Genomic DNA, 21,996 nt, shown 5'->3' on the forward strand with positions numbered 1-21,996 from the left:
AAAATAAATTATCTCAGTGCCAGAAACAAACTCACCACTACCACTCAAAAATTTTTTCAAAACTTCCTCATTTGGAATTTAAAAGGTGGTTATTACAGCTTCCCCTCTAATGGTGGGATCTAACTCCTGAGTGGGAAAGAGCCACCTTCACCACCTCGAAAACAAAAAACAGCATTTTTAAGCTTATCATATTTTTTTCCTTCAAAAGCTTATCATATTTTTAATGAGGTAATGGGATCATGACATTTACCTGAGTGTTTACAAAGTGCTTTTCTACATTGTTACATTTGCACCTCACAACAACTAAACATAGCCGAATCCATGAAGGAAGAGGACATCACTATTCCCATTTCACAGATGAAAACAGGCTCAGAGAGGGTAAGTAGCTCAAGGTGACCACATGCAGCAGGCACCACTGGAGCTGGGACCTCAACAGTCCCTCACAGAGCTTTTCCAACCCAGTCAATCTAACAACTCTGTAACCCCGGATGTGTAGAGTACTTGTAACATTATAACTTTCATTGTAGGCGATTTCAATCTGCTGGCTAACAGATAAGTCAAAGCATAAGAATAAAAGGTCAGATATTTTAGTTCCTAATACTCAACTAGCCAATTCTGTGGTCATTGGATAACTCAGCATTTCAGAGCCTTAACTCTGGGTGACAAAAATGGTTCCAATTAAAAAAAAAAAAAGAGGCAATAATAATAAGAAGGTTATAAAATATCTAAGAGGCAGAAGACTATATATATATATAGAAAATACCATCTTTGAAAAGAGATCATTTCTGTACATATGTCAGATATAAGGTATTCATAATACATTACAAGTGTAAAAATCAATGCTTCATTTTAGGATATACAGTGAAAACTTACACAGAACTGACTAATAGTTATTTAAGCAAGCTGAGTACAAACTACATGGTTTAAAAAAAAAAAACTATGAAAAAGAAAATTGTATAAAGCTCCAAAAACAATCTGAATTTTAAAACACTGAGATGATATACAGTACATTTCCTATAATAAATGACATCACACTTGAAAACAAACTGAAAAAAATATTAGACTTTTCCCCCCCACTCTTAACAACCTTCACACTATGATCAATAATAAAACAAATTATTGAACACTATATCTAAGGGAGAAAAATCCAAAATTAAAAAATGTTTTCTGTCTGGCTATATGGGATATCTTTAAAGCCACTTCAGAGAATGATTATTAATAAAAAATTATAACTATACAAACCTGCTTATTTTAAAAAAGGAATTTAAAATATGTAACATTCAGGAGAGAAAAATTAGAAGTGATCATGCAAAAATATTTTTAAAGTGAATACTTACCCAAAATATGCTTGCAAACTGCAAATGGTGACTTCGATTTCCTAAATGATAAGAATATGTGCTCTGCATGCTGGCGTTGTTCATTGTTGACCATGGAAGGAGGTGCCTTGACCGTTAAAGAGAAACAAAAATAGAGCATATGTGTTCAGTAAGGAAACTTGAACAACAATCCTTTTACTCACAATGAAAAAATACTTTCACTTTGTGGAGTAGTGGTACAAAAGGAACACAAATTCTTACCTTTTTTTTTTTTTTTTTTTTTTTAGGAACTATTAACATGAAACTTCATAATAAATACCGGTATGTAAAATAGTTTCAGGAAAAAGGAAGAAATTCCTGGCAAGGTTGGGGCCAGAATCCTTTAAAATTGCCTACATTTTAGAAAGACAGATACTTATCTAACATGCTTTTTGTATTTTTTTAAACCCAGCTAATTTATTACCTTTTATTCCAAAATATATCACTCCATTTAACTTGACCAAGTTTAAATAATTTCAAAATTCGTTAGCACTGATGAAACTGAATCCAAAGTTACTTTCCTTTCCTAGTCTGTTCCTGCCTTTATCTATAACAATAAAAGCATAATATGCTAATTAGACTGAAGCCAGGGCTGTGAGGGAAGCCGGGTCCCGAGTGGTTGCCAGCGGCCGGAGGAAAGCCCGGGTCCCAGGTGCCAGAGGAAAGCCAGTGCTGGCAGCCAGGGGAAGGAAGGCCCACTCTTGCAAGAATTTCGTGCATTGGGCCTCTAGTCCTATATAATAAAGAGGTAATATGCAAATAGACCCTCACGCCCTCACAAGATAGCCACTCCCATGTCATCACAAGATGGCTGCCCCACATAATCACAAGATGGCCAGCAGGGGAGGGCAGTTGGGGGTGACCAGGCCTGCAGGGGGGGGCAGTTGGGAGGGACCAGGCCTGCAGGAGAGGGCAGCTGGGGGTGACCAGGCCTGCAGGGGAGGGCAGTTGGGGGAAACCAGGCCTGCAGGGAAGGGCAGTTGAGGGCCATCAGGCCGGCAGTGGAGGGCAGTTGCAGGCCATCGGGTTGGCAGGGGAGGGCAGGTTGGCAGGGGAGCACTTAGGCATCAATCAGGCCAGCAGGGGAACGGTTAGGGGGTGATAAGGCTGGCAGGCAGAAGTGGTTAGGGACAATCAGGCAGGCAGGCAGGCGAGTGGTTAGTAGCCAGCAGTCCTGGATTGTGAGAGGGATGTCTGACTGCCGGTTTAGGCCCTGTGGGATCAGGCCTAAACTGGCAGTCGGACATCTCCCAAGGAGTCCCAGATTGGGACACCCTCCCCCCGCCCCAGCGCACAAATTTCGTAATTTCGTGCACCGGGCCTCTAGTGTTTTTATAAGTGGCATACTTGCCTTCTAAATGAATGAAAGAAACTTTTACATCTTCTCTTCGACTGTGATACTTAAGTTGAGACTACAGCAGCAGACAGAGGTCTCACTTTAAATTTTTCTTCTTTTTTCTTTTTTTTTTTTTTTACACAGGGTATAGCTTGAATCAGTTTTACTTTCCTTAACTTTAAATATATAATCTTTGGAAAGAGATATTTGAATGTTCTCTAAATATTTTCTGCTTCTTACAGGTTTATTTTTACTAACAGACAGCAAGAATCTCTGGCAACACTTTGCTGAGCCAATGAATGTAGGTGGGAGTTGGTTTGGGTGTTCCTGATGGCTTTGCAGTTTGTATGTGTGTACCAGTCTCACATTTGGCCGAAACCTCAGGATTCTCCATCAGTCTTCCATCTTACTTCAAGGTACTAGGAGAACCTCCTGTCTCCTAGATGGGAGGATCAACTGCCCTTTCTCCAGTGCCCTCTGCAGGAACTTCTCTGCATGGCACATCTCAACTCCTCCTCAGGGATGATTTTCTCTCATCAGAAACCTACAGTCCACCTATCCCAACCTCTCTTGAAGTCTGTATCCAGAGTCACTAGCCCAGGAGAAAGCTTGAATGACCTATATAATTTATCTTCTGCCAACCTCCTCCTTCCCCAGCCCCCTTACATTTTATAAGCTTCTGATAGTTTGTATGGGGTCAGCCAATGGACAGAAATCCTGGACAGAATTTCTGGACAGCCCTAGCCGGTTTAGCTCAATAGATAAAGTTGGCCTGCGGACCAAAGGGTCCTGGGTTCCATTCCGGTCAAGGGCATGTACCTTGATTGCAGGCTCCTCCTAGCCAGTTTGGCTCAGTGGATAGAGCGCTGGCCTTCGGATTGAAGGGACCAGGGTTCAATTCCGGTCAGGGACACATTCCAGATTATGGTCTCGATCCCCAGAGGGGGGTGTGCAGGAGGCAGCCAATCAATTCTCTCTCGATGTTTCTCTCTCCCTCACCCTTCCTCTCTGAAATCAGTAAAAATACACACACACACAGGCCCAGTGCATGAAAATTCATGCACTGGAGGGGGGGGGGGGTCTCTCAGCCCAGCCTGCCCCCTCTCACAGTCCAGGAGCCCTCAGGGGTGGGAGGCGGCCTGGCAATCAGGGGAAGGCAATGCCCCCATCACACCTCTGCTGCTGCCACTGCCGGCAGTGCAAGCCTCGGCCGGCCCTGGTTACCTGAGCCTCAGGCAGCCCTGGGCAGCTGGGCAGCCGCCATCTGAGGCTTGCCTGCGCCTCAGGCCAGCCCTGGGCGTCTGGGGGGCTGAGGGCGGGTCCGGCCACACCATGCGCCTGCCGCCCCTCCGGCTGGGCTGAAAGGACTGGGTGCCGCCATCTTTGTAATGGCGTGATGGTCAATTTGCATATTCCCTCTTTATTAGATAGGGATAAGGATTAACAAGGGGAAAAAAATAATTTCTGGCCTTTAGCCCACCACTTTACCTGGTTTGAATAACCTGCTGAGAGCTAAAACTAGTACCCATTGCCCTGTGCCTTCGGGGTGATCCATTGGGGCAAAGTGTGCCATCATCTGAATAGTGTGCTGAGTGGAAAGTGGGTGATGCTCATGTCACTGACTAGAACTTCGAGGATGCGGTGGGGGTTAACTACTATTTCTTTAGGCCATGATCTCTTTCCCCTTTTTTAAAAATTAAATAAATGGATCAAAATTAGTAATTCCATCCCTGCCTTCAAAATAAAAAAATTTTAGCAGTTTAGCAAAAACAATAAAAACCCAAACTTTTTTAAACATCAAAAAAAAAGTATTATCAGATAATTCAACCTCAAGTTTTCTAAAATCACCATTAAATTTTTTAAAATAGAGAATAAGTCTGGAATTTAAAGAACTCCTATCTGAATAAATTAATCAGCTTCTTAAAAAAACAACTTCTGAAGTCTGCGAGGTTTTTAAATTCTACTTTGTTCTAACAATCTCTTCTCTCAAGATAATACCCTTTGAACCAGACCTACCGAAGCATACAGTCCCATTATATGGTTTGATTGTTTTTTGACCCATCTGAAGAGGAGAAGAGACTGCTTACAAAGCCTACCAATCAAAACATGACAATTCTCAATTTGGGAGGAGAGGGAGGAGGCAGATGGCAGGAAAATAAACTTTTGTTATTATAACCAGTATAAAGTAGGGCAATCATAATTTCAACTATATTTAAATAATCTGGAAGACGAATATTTCTCAACCAAGTCCATTAGATCAATATTCATTGTAAACTATACCAATTATGCAATATTAGTCATTCTAATTTCAGTTAAAATAGTAGAAAGAAAAAAAAAAGATGTACATCGAAGAAAAATAAATTAACTTCGATGCTCTGGCCTAATGAAATTAAAGCCAATTCCCACTACTTTTCTTAAGGATACAGCACCCTCTATAGCTCTGTAGGTAAAAGTGCAAACATTTCCAATAAAGTATAGTGTCAAACTCTTTAATACTTTAAAAGCTTTATTAAGAATACACTGTGAACAGCTAACTGCTAAATATATGTTTTTCCTTCCATTTGCAAATTCTTCATTCCCACTATCTTCCCCAATTCAACATGTTGAGTTTGTGGTGTGTGTGTTTTTTTTAATACATTTTATTGATTTTTTACAGAGAGGAAGGGAGAGGGACAGAGTTTGAAACATCGATGAGAGAGAAACATCGATCAGCTGCCTCGTGCACACTCCCTACTGGGTATGTGCTCGCAACCAAGGTACATGCTCTTGACCGGAATCAAACCTGGAACCCTTGAGTCCGAAGGCTGACGCTCTATCCACTGAGCCAAACCGGTTAGAGCAAGTTTGTTTTCACAAGCTAATTTCATCATAAATGTCTGCTGGTTATACCCTGAGTACTCAGCACATTACTAGGCACCAACTACTGCATTACACTTCTGGAAATACAAATCAACTATAGATTACTCAAAAAATTTCTGAGTTATACTTTCTTTTTTTCTCATCATCCTTGAAAAGCAGCACTACACAGGCATAATTTTACAAGTTAATATGCTAGTTAAGTTTACAAATATATATATATATAAATATATATATATATATATATATATATATATATATTCTAAAGCCAATTGTCTTTGGACACCCTGATATTCACACACTTTATAAAGTAAAGATCTGAATATAATTTTAATATAACAAAGAATGAGATTCCACTTAAAATGTTTCTATTATTCATTTCAGGGGGGAAGGGGTGGCGGAGTGGGAAAGGGAGGGGGACACAGACATTGATGTGAGAGGGTAGCATTGATCAGATGCCTCCTGCATGCCCCCTACTGGGGATCAAGCCTGAGACCCAGTCATGTGCCCTGACTGGGAATTAAACCAAAATCTTCTCAGTGCATGGAGTGACACTCAACTAACTGAGCCACAATGAACAGGGCTGATATTCCACTTATAAAACATCAGACTTCATACACAATCCTATCTAATAAAGAGGGAATATGCATATTGACCGTCACGCCATCACATAACTGGCAGCGCCCAGTCCCCTCAGCCTCTCCAGTGTTCCCCAGTCCTTTCAGCCCCACCAGGTGTGTGTGTGGGGGGGGGGGGGGGGTGGCAGGTGCACAGTGCAGCTGCCGCCAGAATCCCACAGTCCTTTCAGCCCAGCCAGGGGGGCGGCAGTTGCACAGTGTGGCCGGACCCGCCCTCAGCCCCCCAGCCGCCCAGCGCTGGCCCAAGGCGCAGGCAAGCCTCGGATGGTGGCTGCCCAACCGCCCAGGGCCACCCAAGGCACAGGTAACCGGGGCTGGCCAAGGCTTGCGCTGCTGGCAGTAGCACCAGCAGAGGTGTGATGAGGGTGTCGCCTTCCCCTGGTCGCCGGGTCGCCTCCTGCCCCTGAGGGCTCCCGGACTGTGAGAGGGGGCAGGCCGGGCTGAGGGACCCCTCCTCCAGTGCATGAATTTTCATGCACCGGGCCTCTAGAGCAGTGGTTCTCAACCTTTCTAATTCTGCGACCCTTTAATACAGTTTCCCATGTTGTGGTGACCCCCAAACATAAAATTATTTTCGTTGCTACTTCATTAACTGTAATTTTGCTACTGTTAATGAATCGTAATGTAAATATCTGTGTTTTCCGATGGTCTTAAGCTCTACAGCAGTGGTTCTCAACCTGTGGGTCGTGACCCACAGGTTGAGAACTGCTAGCAGGGTCGCCTAAGACCATTGGAAAACACAGACATTCACATTACGATTCATTAACAGTAGCAAAATTACAGTTATGAAGTAGCAATGAAAATAATTTTATGGTTGGGGGTCACCACAACATGGGGAACTGTATTAAAGGGTCGCGGCATTAGGAAGGTTGAAAACCACTGCTCTAGAGACTATAATCTAAAAGATAGATAGACAGAAAGGCTCTCACTAAACCTCACAACAATCCTATGAGGTGGATACTATTATTATCCCCATTTTACAGATGACAAAACTTGTACCATCCAAAAACATGCATAGTAAAAATCTTTGATTCATTCACTGAAGATTTTAAGTTAATGATAAAAATTCGCTATATTTTCAGTTTTCTTAAACCTTTGGAACTTACCACTGGCTCCTATCTAAATGTAAATCACTAGCACAAAATGATAATTGTTACTTTTTGAATGTGTTGGCTTTCCATTAGTGATGATAATGCTGACTAGATACTTTGAACAATTCTTCTGCTAAAACCAAATAAAAATGGTGAATAAAATATTTCCAAACATTTTTAATGTATTGCTGAGCTTCCAAGAAGTTAAGGAATCCTCAGAAGCTACTAGTAAAAAGGAAGCAAAAGCAGGGATCTAAAGATAAAAGGAAGCACGCGTGCATGCACCCTAAAGACACATCAACCCTAAGTGACCTTGAGTTTTCATTTTGACAGCTGCCCAAGTTACAGAAAAGAGACATAGCCAGGGCCTTCCCAAAGTGGAGATCTAAGAGAACATCCTTCCACATAAAGCTGGGATCTTCAGTAGAAGAGTAAACTATTAAAAAAAAAAAAAAAGGCCAGTGTGGCTCAATGGTTGAGCATCGACCAGTAGGTCACAGTTCGATTCCCAGTCAGAGCACATGCCCAGGTTGCGGGCTCGATCCCCAGTAGGGGGCATGGAGGAGACAGCTGATCAATGATTCTCTCTCATCATTGATGTTTCTATCTCTCCGTCCCTCTCTCTGCCTCTCTGAATCAATAAAAAATATATTTTTAATAACAATAATAAATAAATAAGCCAGGCCCTAGGCAGGTAGAGTCATTTGGTTAGAGCGTCATCCTGATACGCCAAGGTTGTGGATTCGATTCCCAATCAGGGCACATACAGTCAATGAATGCATAAATAAGTGGAACAACAAATCAATGTTTCTCAAAATTCCTTTTGCAATTGCAACCAAAAGAATAAAATACCTAGGAATAAACTTAACAAAGAACATGAAAGACCTATATACTGAAAATAAGAAAGCTTTATTAAAAGAGATTGAAAAAAATATAACAAAATGGAAAAATATCCCATGTTCATCGATTGGAAGAACCAACATAGTTAAAATAGCTGTATTGCTGAAAGCAATATACAGACTTAATGCAATCCCCATAAAAACCCCACTGTCATTTTTTAAAGAAACAGAATGAAAAATCAACAGATTTGTATGGAACCATAAAAGACCCGGAGAAAAGCCAAAGCAATCCTGAGAAAAAAGAACAAAGCTGAAGGTATCACAGTACCTGACTTCAAATTATATTACAGAGCTACGATAATCAAAACATCATGGTATTGGCAGAGAAAAAAACACACACAGACCAGTGGAAGAGAATAGAGCTCAGCTATAAAACCACATGTATATGGACAGATAATTTTCCACAAGGAGCCAGAAACACACAATGGAGTAAAGATAGTCTCTTCGATAAATGGTGCTTGGAAAACCACATGCAAATGAATAAAACTGAATTACAGTTTGTCCCCATGAACAATAATTAACTCAAAGTGGATCAAAGACCTAACTATAAGCCCTGAAACAGTAAGTTACATAGAAGAAAATATAGGTACAAAACTTATAGACCTTAGTCGTAGAGAACATTTTAAGAACTTGGCCCCAAATGCAAGGGAAGTAAAGGCAAAAATAATGGGACTATAGCAAAAAAGCTTCTGCATAGCAAAAGAAATTGACAACAAAACAAAGAGGCAGCCATCCAGATGGGAGATGATATTCACACACAGTAGCTCCAACAAAGGTTCAATTTCCAAAATATATAAAGAACTCATAAAGCTCAACACCAAAAAAACAAAACCACCCAAAAAGTGGGCAGAGGCCCGGCTGGCATGGCTCAGTGGTTGAGCATAGACCTACGAACCAGGAGGTCATGGTTTGATTCCCAGTCAGGAAACATGCCCCGGTTGCAGGATCGATCCCCACAACGTGCAGGATGTAACAGATCAATGATTCTCTCTCCATTGATGTTTCTCTCTCTCCCTCCCTCTCTCTCCTTCTCTAATGTGTGTGCGTGTGTGTGTGTATACTAGAGGCCCGGTGCACGAAATTCGTGCATGGAGGGGGGTTGTCCCTCAGCCCAGCCTGTACCCTCTCCAATCTGGGACCCCTCGAGGGATGTCCGACTACCCGTTTAGGCCCGATCCCGGTGGGTAGTCGAATCCCTAAACGGGCAGTCGGACATCCCTCTCACAATCCAGGACTGCTGGCTCCCAACTGCTTGCCTGCCTGCCTTCCTGATTGCCCCTAACCGCTTCTGCCTGCCAGCCTGATCACCCCCTAACCACTCTGCTGCCAGCCTGTTTGCCCCCAACTTCCCTCCTCTGCCAGCCTGGTCACCCCTAACTGCCCTCTCCTGCAGGGTTGATCACCTCCAACTGCCCTCCCTTGCAGGCCTGGTCCTTCTCAACTGCCCTCCCTTGCAGGCCAGGTACCTCCCAACTGCCCCCTCCTGCTGGCCATCTTGTGGTGGCCATCTTGTGTCCACATGGGGGCAGGACCTTTGACCACATGGGGACAGCTATATTGTGTGTTGCAGTGATGATCAATCTGCATATTACTCTTTTATTAGATAGGATAGAGGCCTGGTACAGGGGTGGGGGCCAGCTGGTTTGCCCTGAAGGGCATCCCGGATCAGGTGGGGGTTCCCTTGGGGCGTGGGGCAGCCTGAGCGAGGGGCCTGTGGTGGTTTGCAGGCCGGCCACGCCCCCTGGCAACCCAAGCAGAGGCCCTGGTATCTGGAATATATTTTCCTTCTACAATTGAAACTTTGTAGCCTGGAGCGGAGCCAAGCCTGGGGCTCCCTCCTCGGCCGGCAGCCATTTGTGTTGGGGTTATAATTGAAACTTTGTTTCCTTAAGCGGGTGGGCCCGGCCAGGGTGTGCGGAAAGCTTTGCTTCCCCTGTTGCCGGCGGCAACCCTGGCTTGCTCTCTCAAGCTCCATTCTGCCGCCATTTGTTTGAATTTGTTTACCTTCTATAATTGAAACTTTGTAGCTTGAGTGGAGGCTTAGGCCTGGCAAGGGCAGGCGGAAAGCTTGGCTTCCTCTGTTACCTAGGAAACCTTGCTCTCTGTGGCTGTAGCCATCTTGGTTTGGGTTAATTTGCATACTCGCTCTGATTGGATGGTGGGCATGGCTCGTGGGTGTGTCGGAGGTATGGTCAATTTGCATATTTGTCTATTATTAGATAGGATATATATATATATATTTTTTAAAGTAGACAGAGGACCTGAAAATACACCTCTCCCCAAGAAGACAAACAGCCAATAGGTATATGAAAAGATGTTCAATCTCAATGGCAATTATAGGGAAATGCAAATCAAAACTACAATGAGATACTACCCCACACCTTTTAGAGTGGGCATTATTAACAAGAGAAGCAATAACAAGTGTTGGAGATGTTGTGGAAAAAGGGGAACCCTCATTCACTGTTGGTGGGAATATAGACTGGTACAACCACTATGGAAAGCATTCTGGTGATTTCTCAAAAAATTAAGAATAGAGCTACCATATGACCCATCAATCCCTCTCCAGGGTATACACCGAAAACCTCAAAGTCATGTATTTGTAAATATATATGCACCCCTATGTTCACTGCAGCATTACTCACAGTGTCCAAGACATGGGAACAACCAAAGTGTCCTGCAATAGAGGACTGGTAAAGATGTGGTACATATACACAACGGAATGCTAGCCATATGAAAGGATGAAATAGCACCATTTGCAACATGGATGGACCTTGAGAACATTATGCTAAATGAAATAAGTCAGAAAAAGCGTTGGGCACATGGTGCAATATACAGGTCTTGTAACATAGAAACCCACGTGAAACTTCTATGTTAACGTTGACAAATGTCAGCACAATAAATTTAATTTAATAAATACAAAGGAACTATTTTTTAAAAAATCAATGTTTCTTCTCTCTCACCAATTTAAAAGATAAATGAATTTTTAAAAAGCCAATTTGAGATCATTACAAAAAAATTACTTTATTACCAAATATTCTGTGACAAGAACCTGAACAAACTTGTCTTGCTAAAAGGATATGTGACAGCACTGGTTAATGATGTGGCTCAGTTGGAGGAAGCGTCATCCCTGCATCAAAGGGTCGAGGTTTAATTCCTGGTCAGGGCACATATCCAGGTTGTAGGTTCAATCCCTGGTTGGGGTGTATGGAAAGCAACTGATCACTATTTCCCGCCCACTCCCTTCCTCTCGAAAACCAATTTTTAAAATCCTACCTAATAAAAAGGTAATATGCAAATTGACCATACCATCGACACACCAACAAGCCATGCCCACCAGCCAATCAGAGCAAGTATGCAAATTAACCCAACCAAGATGGCTACAGCCACAGAGAGCAAGGTTTCCCAGGTAACAGAGCAAGCCAAGCTTTCCATGAGCCATTGCAAGCCTAAGCCTCCACTCAAGGCTACAAAGTTTCAATTATAGAAGGTAAACAAATCCAAACAGAAATGGTGGCAGAACGGAGCTTGAGAGAGCAAGCCAGGGTTGCCGGCGGCAACAGGGGAAGCAAAGCTTTCTGCACACCCTGTCCGGGCCCAGCCTCCGCTTAAGGCTACAAAGTTTCAATTATAACCCCAACAGAAATGGCTGCCGGTAGCGGAGGGAGCCCTAGGCTACAAAGTTTCAATTGTAGAAGGAAAATAAATTCCAGATACCAGGGCCTCCGCTTGGGTCGCCAGGGGGCGTGGCTGGCCTGCAAACCACCACAGGCCCCTCGCTCAGGCCGCCCCACGCCCCAAGGGAACCCCCACCTGATCCGGGATGCCCTTCAGGGCAAACCAGCTGGCCCCCACTCGTGCACCAGGCCTCTATCCTATATAATAAAAGTAATATGCAGATTGACCATCACTCCAATACACAATATGTCTGCCCCCATGTGGTCAAAGATCCTGCCCCCATGTGGACACAAGATGGCCACCACAAGATGGCCAGCAGGAGAGGGCAGTTGGGAGGCACCCGGCCTGCAAGGGAGGGCAGTTGAGAAGGACCAGGCCTGCAAGGGAGGGCAATTGGAGGTGATCAACCCTGCAGGAGAGGGCAGTTAGGGGTGACCAGGCCATCAGAGGAGGGAAGTTGGGGGCAAACAGGCTGGCAGCGGAGTGGTTAGGGGGTGATCAGGCTGGCAGGCAGAAGCGGTTAGGGGCAATCAGGAAGGCAGGCAGGCAAGCAGTCCTGGATTGTGAGAGGGATGTCCGACTGCCCGTTTAGTCGGACATCCCTCCAGGGGTCCCAGATTGGGGAGGGTACAGGCTAGGCTGAGGGACAACCCCCCTCCGTGCATGGGCTTCTAGTAATAAAATAAAAATAAAAGGATGTTACAATATTGTGTACTTTTATGATATCTGTGTAAATATTTTTCTTGATCTTGTTCATAAATGGATAAATGTTAAAGGTAGGTGTATATATGATGATGAAAAAAACATTGTTTTGATCATTCTATTTGGCACTTATAAATCTACAAATGAAAATAACTTATAATTATAAAGTATACTAGAGGCCCGTTGCACGAAGATTCATGCAATAGACCTTTCTTCACCTGGCTGCCTGCACCAGTTTTCTGCCAGCACCGGGGACCCAGGCCTTTGCTCTGGCCACCGCCTTCCGCCTTCTTTCAGGGTCTGGGCTTGGACCCGGGCGGTGGCGGCGGTGGCATGGGGCTGGCGCTGCCCGGCCCCGCGCCGCCATCCGCGATCTGGGCGCCTCCGCCGCCCAGGTCCGTCAGCGGCTCAGCGATGGGGGGCGGGCAGTGTGTGGGGGCCGCCATCTTTGCTGGGTTAATTTGCATAGTGCCCTGATTGGCTGTGGGCATAGAGAAGGTACGGTCAATTAGCATATTACTCTTTCATTAGGCAGGATAGTACCATCACTATATAGTACCATCAATGTTTTCTTTTCAACAGTATTGTGTTTTAATGATTCTAAAGCAAGAAAAGAAATCAGAATAATAAAAATCAGTATTCATTTTAACAGTGGGAATGCAACAAGCAGAAGTAATGATGGGACCTATGAGGATTATGTGACATCTGGGACTAGTTTACAAAACAGAAGAATGCAAACTGACACACAACCGCACTCTGTGCTGCCCACTATGATAGCCATTCCCCCTGTGCGGCCATTTAAATTAAGTAAAATTTAAAATTTACCTCCTCCACTACAGTTGCCACATTTCAAGTATTCAACAGCCACACATGGCTACTGGCTACCATGCTGAAGAATGTAGAACATTTGCATAGAACATTTTAATCAACACAGAAAATCCTATCAACACTGCTTTAGACAAAATTTAATTAACTAATATTTATTGAGTGCTTATAATAATGCTCCCTTAACTTACGTGCTTTTACACAAAGTCATTTGATACAGTAAAGTACAAAATAATTGTTAACACTTACAGAGCGTTTACTATGTGGCAGGCACTATACTAAATACTTTTCTTATAATGTAAGTGAAACAATTTAATCCTTACATTAACTCCCTGAGATAGATATCATTTATTTTCCTATTTTAGAGACGAAAAAACACACACATAGAGGTTAAATGGCTTGCCAAATGTCACACAGCTAGTCTCAGGTGGAGCCAAGAAGAATCCAGATAGTCAGGCTCCAGATCCTCAATGTTATACTGCCTTTCAATTTCTAAATTTTAATCATTCCCATGTGTACTTACAATACAGCAACAGGGTGATTGTTCTCCTGTCATCTGATTAGGTCACTACCATACAACTGGTGTTTCTAATTCATTCTCTAATCCCTGCCACAAAACTACAAAATAAAGATAGAGTCACTTTCTAATTAATTTTGTTCAAAGGATAGGGTCACATAATCCTATATAATAAAAAGCTAATATGCAAATGGTCATCACACCCTCACGCCATAAAAGTTCAGACACTCAACACTGGGGAGAGAGTAATGAGGACCAGCCAGGCACAAATGAGCTCCCAAGAGAGGAATGGGGACCAGCCAAGCACAAATGAGCTCCCAAGAGAGAAATGGGGACCAGCCAGGTTGCAGCCTGGGAGAGGGAGAAGCCGCCAGCCCCACGGTCCTGGGCGCCAGCGGCTGGGTCTGAGGCCCGGGAGAGGGAGAAGCCGACCACCCTGCGATCCCAGGCGCCAGCGGCTGCGCCTACGGCCCAGGTGCCAGCAGCTACAAGCCTGCACCGCGGTCCCAGGCACCAGCAGCTACAAACTGCCTACACTGCGGTCCCGGGCGCCAGCAGCTGCACCTGCACCTGCAGCCCAGGAAGGACAAGCCTCCCGCCCCGTGGTCCCAGGCACCAGCACCTGCGGCTGTGGCCCAGGTGAAGCCACCCGCCCACAGTCCCCTGTGGCTTCACTCGGCCTGGGCGAAGCCAGACTGAGTCCTGGGTGCCTGCGACCGGCAGGAGGAGGGAATCCTGGGTCCCAGGTGCGGGGCAAGGCAGAGGCGGTTAGGGGCGTTAAGGCCAGCAGGGAAGCAGTTAGGGGTGATCAGGCAAGCAGGCAGAGGTGGTTAGGGGCCATCAGGCAGGCAGGCAGGTGAGCGGTTAGGAGCCAGCGGTCCCGGATTGCGAAAGGCAGTTGGACATCCACCAAGGGGTCCCAGTTTGGAGAGGGTGCAGGCTGGGCAGAGGGAACTCCCCTACCCCCATGCACGAATTTCATGCACTGGGCCTCTAGTTTTATATTAAAAGGTGGATATATTATGGATTACTATAAAGTTCCTATTAATTTTTAAGATAACAGTTGAAAAATTCTGAGGTTACACAGCTGTTTTGGGGTATTGCCCAGCTTCCCCCAGATACATATATTCACTCTCCTTCACCATAAGTCACTTTGGCATTAAAAAATGTTTTGATCCCAGCCAGTGTGGCTCATGGTTGAGTGTTGACCCAGGAAACTAGGTCACTGGTTCAATTCCCGGTGAGGGTTGTGGGCCCTATCCCCAGTTGAGGGTGTGCAGGTGGCAGCCAATCATGTTGATATTTCTCTCTCATCAATGTTTCTATCTCTCTCCTTCTCCCTTCCTCTCTTCAATAAAAAAAAAAATCTATTTTTTTAAATGTTTTGAGCCCAGCCATGTATTTTTTATTGACTTCTGTTCATACACATCAGTCCACAAACCACTATCAAATGCCCCATAGGTGTCAGGCAATGTGCCAGATGCTTTGGACACAACAGCGCTTCAATGATAAGCAAAACCAAACAGAATCCCTGTCTGAATGAAGCTTATAATACAAAAGGAGTCAATCACAGAGCCACAAACACAGCATAAATTTGAGGTGTAATAAATGTAACTAAGCAAATGGTAGAAAAATAAAAAGAATTTAAGCTAGTTCAGCATGCTCAGGGTTTTTGACAAAGTGGACCACTGCACTAAGATCCAAGTAATTAAATGTTAACTAGGCAAAAGAAGGAGAAGGGTGTCCCAAGCCAATGTAGTAAGTACATGTGTGTAAGGTTCTAGAAAGGGGAAATCAACTGTGATGGACTGCAGTCAAGGCCAACCCATGAGTGTGACCTGTGCAGTCGCATAGGGCCCAGCACTTAAAAGGGCCCATGCTAGATCTCATACTGTTGCCATCCTGAAATTTTTAATGATTTTTAGCCTTGAACTTGTGATTTGTAAGTGAAGCCCAACTGGACAATGGAGCCTATGTGGGAGCTGTGAAGACAGGCTGGTGACCAAATATACTACATACGAAGGCCTGCAGGCAATCTGGGTGGCACAGGCCACGAGGGCGACTGGGATGGGGGCTGGGCCCACACTGGGAGCATCTGACCTGAGAGCCAGTCCCTGAGGCTCCTGCACAAGTGTTACTCCTCTAACCTGAGCACTGCAACAAGAACTCAGACAGTAAACTTTGACAGTAAATTACAAAACAAAAAGTATACATGGACACTGCTATGGAGCATCAGGGACTTAATCAAATTCTTCAAAGAGTTTAGAATCACTGGTTTTCAAAACTGCTACAGCAAACCAAGTACCTACAAGCTTAGAAATAAAACTAAATTTAAAGATTGTTGTCTTCCATAGAAAAGAATGCTATCTTTACTAATAAAAGGGTAATATGCTAATTAGACTGGACATCTTCCGGATGTTCATTCGGACAAAGCCACAGGGGCTACGAGGACAAAGGGCTGGCTGCGAGGTAGAGGCACTGCCGCCTCCGCGAGAGCGGGAGAGGAGGGGGTGCCACGGCTGCCGCCACCACCACCCCTTTCGCAGAGGCGGCGCGGGAGAGGGAACTGCGTGGTCTGGGTCCCAGTGCTGCCTTTTCTAAAGAGGCAGCAGCACGGACCCAATCCCAGTGCCACGACTCCACAGAAGCTGGACAGGGTGCGACCTGCTGTTCCTCAACCTCCCACAGCCCCTCCCCCAGCCGGCCTGGCTCCAGATCGCCCCCCAGTGGGCAGGGGGCGGGGGCCAGCGCTAAGAAGCGAGGGCCAAGGGCCAGCAGCCACGGGATGATGGGGACACTGCTTTCCCATGATCTGCCCGGTCGCCTCCCGCAGAGGGAGGCCAGACTGCGGCTTACACCCGCTCCCCAAGGGAAGCATGCCTAAGCCATCAGTAGGACATCCCATAAGGACTCCAGGACTGTGAAAGGGGGCAGGCGGGGCTGATAGAATTTTTATGCATCGGGCCTCAAGTCTATATACAGAGAGGCCAGATTATTATGATCTCTGAATGAATAATCTGGCCACTCATTGTGTGTGTGTGTGTGTGCGTGTGTATATATATATATTAGAGACCTGGTGCATGAATTCGTGCATGGGTGGGGTCCAGCCAGCCTGGCCAGGTGGAGGGGACATGGGCGGTTGGCCGGCCTGCCTGCGGGTTGAACTCCTCGTCAAAGGGACAATTTGCATATTAGCATTTTATTATATAGGACTAGAGGCCCGGTGCACGAAATTCATGCACGGGGGGAGGGGTGTCTCTCAGCCCAACCTGCACTCTCTCCAATCTGGGACCCCTTGGGGGATGTCCGACTGCCTGTTTAGGCCCGATCCTAAACAGGCAGTCGGACATCCCTTTCACAATCTAGGACTGCTGGTTCCCAACTACTCACCTGCCTGCTTTCCTGATTGCTCCTAACCGCTCTGCCTGCCAGCCTGATCACCCCCTAACCACTCCCCTGCCAGCCCAATCGAGACCTAACTGACCTCCCCTGACACCCCGGTCACCCCCAAATTCCCTCCCTTGCATATTCCCTCTTTATTAGATAGGATTTTTTCTTTAGCATATTGGACAGTCCTAACTGGTTTGGCTCAGTGGATGGAGCATTGGCCTGCAGAATCAAGGGTCCCAGGTTCGATTCTGGTCAAGGGCATGTACCTTGGTTGGGGGCACATACCCAGTGGGGAGTGTGCAGGAGGCAGCTGATCGATGTTTCTCTCTCATAGATGTTTCTAGCTCTCTATCCCTTTCCCTTGGAGCTGGAAAGTACTATGCTAAGCGACATAAGCCAGTCAGAGAAAGACAAGTATCACGTGATCTCACTTATATGTGGAATCTAATGAACAAAATAAACTGATGAACAACATAGAAGCAAATAACAGACTATGGAATCTCAGAGGGAAGGCAGGGGAGTGTGGAAAGTGATCAACCAAAGAACTTGCATGCTTATATGCATAACCCATGGATACAGACAATAGGGTGGTGACAGCCAGGGGAGGGGGTAGGAGGTGGGATAAAAGGGGTCAATGAGGAAAAAGGGGGGACATATGTAATACTTTCAACAATAAAGATTTTTAGAAAATAAATTTTAAAAAATAAATTTTCGGGCTCTATTTAAAAGTTCCATTTGCACAATTTTCACAATAAATAATTTCACTTGCATACTCTTATTAATTTACAAAGTCTTTCCTTGTTCTAGTTGGTTCACCTTCAAATTTATTTTCTCACTAGAGGCCCGGTGCACAAAATTCGTGCTCGGGAGGGTGTCCCTCAGCCCAGCCTGCACTCTCTCCAATCTGGAACCCCTCGGGGGAGGCAGTTGGACATCCCTCTTGCAATCCAGTGCCACTAGTTCCTAACCGCTCACCTGCCTGCCAGCCTGCTCGCCCCCAACTCCCCCCCCCCCCCCCGGCCTTCTTGCCCCCAACTGCCCCCCGTGCCGGCCTGCTTGCTCCCAATTGCTCCCCCTGCCAGCCTGCTCACCCCCAACTGCCCCCCTGCCGGCCTGCTCGCCCCCAACTGTCCACCCCTGCCGGCCTGATTGCCAACAACTGCCCCCCACTGCCAGCCTGCTCGCCCCCAGCTTCCCCCTCTGCCGACCTGATCACCCCTAACTGCCCACCCCTCCTAACCTGATTGCCCCTAACTGCCTCTGCCTCGGCCCCACCACCATGGCTTTGTCCTGAAGGACGTCCAGAAGGTCTCCCAGTCTCGTTAGAATAGATTATTAGTATAGACAAGTAACCTCACTGCCTTGAATCAGAAGATTAAGTAGTATGTATAAGCATCTACAGAAAATATTCCATTGCTACATTTGGGGGAGGGGGGGACTTACTCATGTTGAGACCTATAAAATTCATTAAGTATCATAAATATCCTAAAGGCTAATACACCACTTTATTTGGCTGCTTATCCAATAACCTAAATAGGAATGAATATAAATGCTGACAGTCAACCAACTGCAATATCCAAAAATATATTTTGAAATTTCTCATCAAATGATAGCATGTAATATTTATGGTATTATAATATGTGGACTCTGAGAAGGAACATGGTTCTGAAATGGGAGTCTGGTGCTCTTGGTTCTGGATCAGTCTTATCACTAGTATGTTCCGTGACCTACCTTCGGCAAGTCACTTCTACCTCTTTGAATCTCAGTTTCCCCATCTGTAGAATGGAAGGGAGAATGCTTAGACTAGCATATTTTGGGGTCTCTATTTCCTGAGAGAAGCTGATAAAAAGCTACAGAACCTATTACCAAAAATGTATGTTTGCTCCCAAAAATTTTCTTAACAGTTTTTTTTTATATCCATCATGGACTTCCTAAGACTTGAATGAAAAGATGTCTTGGGATTGATCTACACATTAAAACTTCTGATTTTTATGAAATATACCAAAAGAAAAAACTAAGCAAAAATACTGTGAAAGACATCACTACTTACTTTGAATCCCAAAACATATTAAGAACTATAATATATAACAAATTTCTATAAACAAGGTTTCTTCAGATAGATACATATCTGACCCACAGGTGGATAAATGAAAAAAATCACCCATTCTCCTTTTTCATATTCTAATGCTTAGTAAGTAAAGGGCATTTAACAATCTTAGCTACCCCCAAATGAATTAATTTTCCTGCTTTCTAGTCCCACTACCCTATAGGTTAAGAATCACAGACTGGTAACAGACAGACATGAACTGGAGTCCCTGCTCTACCATTTTCCTTGCAAATTTAAGTCCATTACTTAGCATCTACATGTTTGAATCCCTTAGTCTATAATATGAAAATAGAAATAACTCATAAAATTACAGAGGTAAAACATGCAAAGTGCTTGGCATAGTCCCTCACACACAATAAACACTTAATAAATATGAGTTATTATTAACTAGAGGCCCGTGCACAAAATTCATGCATGGGAGGGGGGGCTCTGAAATAATTTTTTTCTATTTTTTAAAATATATTTTTATTGACTTCAGAGAGGAAGGGGGAGGGGGAGGGGGAGAGAGGGAGGGGAAGGGGGAATGGGAGAGGGGCAGAGGGGGAGGGGAGGGGGAGAGGGGCAGGGGAGAAGGGGAGAAGGGGAGGGGGAGAGAGAAACATCAATGATGTTCAATTTTTTTATTTATTTTTCTTTTAAAGAGGAGACTAAGTAGCTTTTTCTAGACTTAATAGCAAGAATCTGAAAATATCTACTCAGTTTTGTGACAAAATGATTTAATTTTGCTCAGATTGAAGCAGTAAATCCTTCCTTTTTATTAAACTTCTCAATTTCATGACCTATCTGGTGTTGTATGGAAAAACAAATCTTGGTAAATGAAACTACAAGCTGTGTTAGAATTAGTTCAAATGTTTTTAAATGTGCTGTTTGAACACATAACCCAAACACAGAACCAAAAGGAAAAGGAAGAAAAAATAGTCCAGCCCTGGCCGGGTATCTCAGTTGATTAAAGCATTGTCCAGATACCCAGATATGCCAAGGTGCATAAATGGGTGGAACAAATTATGTTTCTCTTCTCTCTCTCTAAAATCAATAAAATAAAATAGAAGTCCAGAAGGATAACAAACCTGACTGCATTCAATTCTTAGAAAAGCCGAATCAATTAAAGGAACCAAATGAGCCTCTAAATTCCAAAAATAAAAATCTACTAACACGGAAGTCACTTAAAAAACAAACTGAGCCGTGGCCAGGTAGCTCAGTTAGAGCGTGGTGTACAGCACGGTTTCCCTTTGGGTCCCGGTAACATGACAGACAAGAATCAACCAATCAATACGTGGAACAAATCTAGGTTTTCTTTCTCTCTCCCTCCCTCCCTCTAAAATCAATGAAAAGCTTTTAAAAGTAAAACATAAATAAAAAACAAAACTGAAATCAGCAAATACAGTTTACCGAGTAAAGGAATGCAGCTAATCCTGACTTCTCCCTGTGAGAAATCCCTTTTTATCCTTATTCTTCCCAAATTCCCTGAGTGAAACTAATTGGTTTGACGTAGAGTCAGAATGAAGTGGGCACGCGACCCACGGAGCGAACCGGGAAAGCGTCTGGCCCCAATGACCTTGGTCCCAGAGCCCCCCTCCCGCCCTCGGCCGCCCTCCCACGTGCCGGCGCCGCGGTGGCCGAGGCGGCAGGCCGAGGGGTGCGCCGGGGAGCACGAGGCAGCAGGGCGCAGGGTGCCAACAGCGCGGGGCCGGGCCGGGCTCTCTTCCTCCCTCCGGCCCCCATCCCAGCGGCGCTCAAGGCCCCGCGCCCGGCTCCCCACCCGTGCTGCGCCAGTTTGGGGGAACCCCGCGGCTCGGCAAGCCCAGCCCAGCAACTGCACGCCTCCGGGACCGACCGCCCCGGGGTCCAGCGGCGGAGACTCCCGGGCCGCGCCGCCTCCCTCGCGGGCTCCCGGGCGGCCGGGCGGGCGCGTCGGGGCCGAGGGGCGGGGGGGTAGCGCGGTAGCGCGGAGGCTGGGGCGGGGCGGCGCGCTCACCATGAGAACTTTGGCCGCGTTCTCCAGCTGGGCGATCACTTCTGGGGGCCCAAGTGCCGCCGCCATCGTGGTCTCTCTTCAATGACGCGCCATCCGGGGCATTCTGGGAGCGGCGACGCGGCCGGCCAATTGGCGAACGAGCCGCCCCCCGCGCTCCCCAGGCGGCGCCAGGCGATGACGCAGCGGGGAGGCGGGGCGAGGACGGCAGGGCGTCGGGCGCCAGGCCGAGGACTGGTGGGGGCGGAGAGGGGGCGGCAGGGAGGGGCGGGGTCCGGGCCCGGAATGGGATGGGGAGCACGGACCAGCACCAGGCGCCCGCTGCGGGACGGGCCGCCCGGCGCGCCGCTGGTCTCGGGTTCTCCGGCGCCCGTCCGTCCGTCCGCTCCGGGCCGCGGCGCCTTGTCGCTGACCCCGAGTCCCGGGCATCGCGCGGACCTCCGCCCTCTCTGCGCGGGGGAACCTTCTGCGAGCGGGATCTCGAGATGCGTCCCCGGGCCCTGGAACGTCCGCCCGGCGTCCCGGCCTTCGTCCCTCGACCACAGGAGCGCACTGAGGCCGGCCCTGCGGAGGCGGCGTCGGGGCGCACTCACACCGCAGGCTGCTGCCACCCGCGGAAAAGCCGTTTCTTCT

At 46.1% G+C, this 21,996-nt stretch overlaps 1 protein-coding gene across 1 annotated transcript in view; it reads right to left on the reverse strand.

Moving 5' to 3' along the window:
• The window catches only part of XPO4 (exportin 4), a 147,018-nt gene extending 125,536 nt beyond the window's left edge, over positions 1-21,482 (reverse strand). Inside the window, exons 1-2 of the mRNA XM_079775656.1 lie at positions 21,367-21,482; positions 1,338-1,443 (exon numbers count right to left, since the gene is read on the reverse strand). Of these exons, the coding sequence (XP_079631782.1) occupies positions 1,338-1,443; positions 21,367-21,432 (172 nt within the window). The 5' untranslated portion in view covers positions 21,433-21,482. The remainder of the gene's footprint in view (positions 1-1,337; positions 1,444-21,366) is intronic.
• Between the last annotated feature and the right edge of the window lie 514 nt (positions 21,483-21,996).

Source organism: Cnephaeus nilssonii (assembly GCF_951640355.1).
Source record: "Cnephaeus nilssonii genome assembly, chromosome: 6".
Lineage (NCBI taxonomy): Eukaryota > Metazoa > Chordata > Mammalia > Chiroptera > Vespertilionidae > Cnephaeus > Cnephaeus nilssonii.